Source organism: Solanum pennellii, chromosome 9 (genome assembly GCF_001406875.1).
Source record: "Solanum pennellii chromosome 9, SPENNV200".
NCBI lineage: Eukaryota > Viridiplantae > Streptophyta > Magnoliopsida > Solanales > Solanaceae > Solanum > Solanum pennellii.
The window spans coordinates 82369891-82374693 of record NC_028645.1 but is presented as its reverse complement, the minus strand read 5'-3'; the positions used below and the strand labels follow the sequence as shown (position 1 = coordinate 82374693).

Genomic DNA, 4803 nt, shown 5'->3' with positions numbered 1-4803 from the left:
GTAATCCTAATGATTTAAAGTGCCAATTTAAGAATTTTGAAAATCATGTTATATTCGAAAAGCAAAAAAATAATTAAATTTAAAAGGGTGAAGGGTGTGGGGAGCAAAGTGTTAAACGTAAATGTTAATTATGTTAAAATTAGGTGATGATTATGCTTTTGATAACTTGTAGTAATTAATAACAACCAAATATAGCATCATATCTAAAAAAAATATTAATTCTTTTTTTTAATGAAAATGATGTAACTGTTAAACTTTTTTGTGTGAAAAAATAAGATGTGATTTGATATGAGATCGATGATCTCGATAAGATTGATATTCCAATTTAATTGGCTAATATATAAGCTTGTTGATCTTATGCATTAAATTTTCGAATTAACATCCTAGCTTGAGAATAACATAAGCAAAAAACCATATAATCGATAAATTAGATAAGATAAAGCTTCGATTATTAATATATTACAGAAAATTCCAGATATAAATTCAATTGTTATTTTTAAATCATTGCTTTAGAAGTAAACAATAATTATAGAGTTGGAGTAAGGAATCTAATACACTTAATAAAATTACTCTTAAATTTTAAAAGGTGAAAAAATTGAATATTATATCTTAAACTAGTCGTTTGTCTATATTTTGTAGAGTTAGAAAATCACCGAGAGTTATGGTGGAGTGATATATTTTTTTATTTTTAGTTAGAAATTTCAAATTCGAGATTTTTAGGTATAAAATCGTCTTTATTAGAGAGTATTTTATCCTTTAATGTGAAACTTTTTATCACAAATTTAAATTTAATCTAGCTCCAATATAAATACGAACACCTAAAAATTAAAGTCAAATACATAGATAAATTTAATATTTAGCTGGTTTCAATTACTCTAAACAATCATTTTAATCATTCCAAACAATCAATCATAGGCAGCAATTCATGCATACACCTCATATTCCTTTTCACAGTGTTAAGAATTTCTGGTTAACTTATATACATCTTGATCTATCGAATACTTAAATATCATTATTATCAAATTTCGAACATTATTTACAAGATTATAAGTTTAATTTTTAAAACGGTCCAATCTTCTTATTATTATTGTACTTATATAAACAATAACTAAAATCACGCTTCAATTTCAAACAAATTACGCTTAATTACATGAATCCTTACTTAACCATACCATATTATTTCATTCAAACTCATTTTAGTTTTACGTTGGCTATCAGTCTATTATAACTCTACAATCTCGTATACAATTTCCGCACCCTAATGCTACAATACTTTAAAAAAAAAAATTGAAAATTTACTGAAAACATGGTAGCAAAAATTGATGAAGATGAATTATAAGTTTATCTTAATTTATACGTCAAATTTATTTATTTATTTTGTATTAATTAAAAAAAAGAGTTTGTTTGACAAAAAACATAAATCATCACCCAACAATAATTTTCATCAATGAACTCCGCCGAGACTTCCGCGGATAGCCCATAATTTTTTATTATTATCTTTTTTTGCACTCAAACTTTCATTTATTCTCTTTCTAGTCCTTTTTTAAAAATTTGTAGTAAGACATATAAATTCCTTTTGTTTATACTTTGGAATATATATAAAAAAATAAATAAATGTGTAACACCGTAGAATAAGGTAATCCCCGTGAATATTGTTTTCCCTTTTGTTGGAATGTTGGTCAAAACACCAAAATGGAACCTAACCAATTACATTGTCCACTTGGTAATAAGAGTTTCATCGAAATCCCGAGGTCTGGAGTGGGTAGAGTATATGTATACATTATCACTAACTTGAGGATAGAAAGGTTGTCGTCGAAACATCATCGGCTCAAGTGAAAAAATTTATGAAGAAAATATAACAGTAATAAGAAAAGTAGTGTAAAGTCTAAAAGAAAGAAATAATGATGACAACAATTACGTGTGATAGTTCAAGCAGATGTAAACATAAGACGAGAAGTTCAAGAGTACAACTAGATTACGGAAGACACTAATAAGTTTAAACCTACACACGACAAGATAATATTTCACCCTTACTAACATTCTATCTTGATACGCGACCTCCACTTATTTCCTATCTAGAACCATGTCCTCGATAACATAAAGCTACATCATTTCCTGTCTAATCACTTCTTCGAAATACTTCTCGGTCTACAATTAACCTCTCGCACCTCCTCACTAGGGCGTCAATGCACCTCCTTTGCACACGACAAAACCATCTCAATCTCACTTTCCTCATCTTGTCCGCCACAAAGACCACTTCTACCTTCTCTCGGATAACCTCATCCCTAATTTCATCGCTCCTAATATATCAATACATCCACATCTCTCACAACAATATCTTCTGAACATATAAGTTCTTGATTAACCAGCACTCCAGTCTATACAACAAAACTACAGTTATCTTACATTTATGCGAATTAAATTCATGACCTCCTCATTGCACATTTAACAACTTTATTTCAAAGATAACTAAATAGATCTAATGAAATAAACTTTCAAAAACCATATCACAATCATTTTATTTTTCTTTTAGATAACAATCATAAAAAGGATCATAAGAAAAGAAAAAAGAAAAATATTAGTACTAACTTTAACTTAAGCAGTTAGTGGCGGTTACTAAAGTGGTTAGAGGTTAGGTTAAAATGACAATTTAACCTTAGGACAAAAAAAAACCAAACCACTAACCATTTAACCATAGTTAAAGTAAAGGTGATTTTTAGTTGATAAACGGCCGTTAAATTTAACGTTTTCTGTTAACAGCCTCTATATAAACCACCTTCAGAGGCCGTTACGTTGGGCTCAGTGCAACCTTCTTCTCTTTCTTCTTCTTCCTCTGACTCTCTCTTCCTTTTTTTTGAAAGAGGAAAAAATGGCAATGGCTTCAAAGAAATGGCTTTCGTTTAGCTTCAGTTTTCTGCTGATTTTGTTGCTTCTCGTTGGAGTTTACGCCGTCGGTGTGCAGCAGAGCAACGACGGTTCCGACACTAGGTTTGTTCGAATTTCTCTGGGAAAAAAAGTATAGATATTCGCTTTTTTGTACAGTTTTTGAAGCTTTGTTGGAGTTTTAACAGTGAATTTTAGCTTCTCTGCTACAAAATTCATCTGCATTTTTGGGAAATTTTAACAGAAGTTGTGTTTTCAAGGCTTTGTAAGAGTTTTAGCTGTGAAATTCTAGTTGAAGTAGAGTGTGTTTTTGGCTTTTCTGCTACAAAATTCAGCTGCATTTTCGAATTTTTTTAAAATGTTATGTTTCATGGCTTCTTTACAAAGTTCTTCGAATTCCAGCTCGTTAGACTCTCTACATAGAAATTTTGGCAGATTTCTAGAGAATTCCGCGAAGTTCACTGTTCTCGAGCTTTGATTTCGTAACTTTGAGAACATTTTCTTCGTTTAGAATCTTCTAGAAACACTTTTTTTGCAGAATTCTTAGATATTTCTACGAGTTTTACTTTTTGAGCTGTTTTAAACCACTACATTAACACAAAAACACTACAGTTTAAGCTTTTTCGAGCCGAAATTTCTCTACATTTTACCTAACGAAACGCTACATTTTGGTTTTGATTAAACAGGACTGTTGAAAAAGAGCAGTTGCTGAGCTCTGAAAACTCAGCAATGGCGGTGAGGTATACAGAAACAATCTTAGCCGTTAGTTTTTGGTTCCAAATGTATTTATTAAATATCCACCGTCGGATCGCACTGTTCTGATCCAAAAGTACTTTGTATTAGAATCAATCTCAGCCGTTGAGATCCTTTAGTCCATTAGATCTGAACCGTTTAATTCGTTAAGAACATTCATTCCTCCCACTCTCATTGGATTCCTTCTGCTCTTTCTACCAGAAAATCTTCATTGTTTCCTTAACTCCCAAAACTACCCCTGTAAAACTCCTTAATTTACAGATTTTACTAACCAAACAGTTGTAAATTTAATGGGTATTTTTGTCATTTTACTCCCTGCTTAACGATTCGCCTCATCTTACAGTTTTTCAGTTGCAGTTTTATGTATAAAAAAATATATACGTATATATATAGAGAGAGTGTATGTATAGGTTTATACTGTATCGAGCAGTGTAAAAAAAAGAAGAAAGTGTAATGTGTGTTGCTTTTTTGCTGCGTGAAATAGTGGATAAATGTCGGTTGCTGCATGAAATTACCAATATACCCCTGTTCTTTTTTTTTTTTTTAATTTTTCTTTTTTTTAGTTTGGAAGATGTTGAGGAGAAATTAAGCAAACATGCAGTGGATGATCCTGAAGAAGTTGTTGCCATGGTTGCAGAGTGAGTTACCTTTTCCTTCTCTCTCAATTTTTTTTTTGTAACGTGCGAAAATGAATCGGGAGACTAAGAAAAAAAATAGTTTGTATTAATAGTGTAAAAACTGATCGGGACACGAAGAAAATAAAAAGTTTGCGTTAACTCATAATTGGTTTTGGTTGTTAGGAGTAGCTTGTTTTTTGTGGTCCTATTAAACGGCTCCTCTATGGCAGACCTACTCAATCCCCCACATGGTCCAAACATCTCTTGCATTCTCTACCCCAACCACCCCTTCCCTTTTTTGTGGGGTGAATCTATATTTGTGTCTATGTGCTATTTATTGTGTTGGCTAATTTTAGTACTTGTTGGTTCTTGTTTGATTATTAAAAAATGTAGAGAGACCCCCCTACTAAGATCTCTACTGTCTCTTTTGTCCTTTTTTTCTATTTCTAATAAAAAAATTGGGTATATGATATCCTTTTAACTCAACCAATAGGCTAATAGTTTCTATTTTGTCCTTTAAAGACAATGAAAAAGGTTTGGGTGTGTGGGG

At 31.3% G+C, this 4803-nt stretch overlaps 1 protein-coding gene across 1 annotated transcript in view; it reads left to right on the top strand.

Annotated features, from left to right (window-relative positions):
* The first annotated feature begins 2801 nt into the window (after positions 1-2801).
* The window catches only part of LOC107031117 (probable pectate lyase 8), a 5269-nt gene continuing 3267 nt past the window's right edge, over positions 2802-4803 (top strand). Inside the window, exons 1-3 of the mRNA XM_015232340.2 lie at positions 2802-2988; positions 3570-3623; positions 4200-4274. Coding sequence (XP_015087826.1) covers positions 2870-2988; positions 3570-3623; positions 4200-4274 — 248 coding nt within the window. The 5' untranslated portion in view covers positions 2802-2869. The remainder of the gene's footprint in view (positions 2989-3569; positions 3624-4199; positions 4275-4803) is intronic.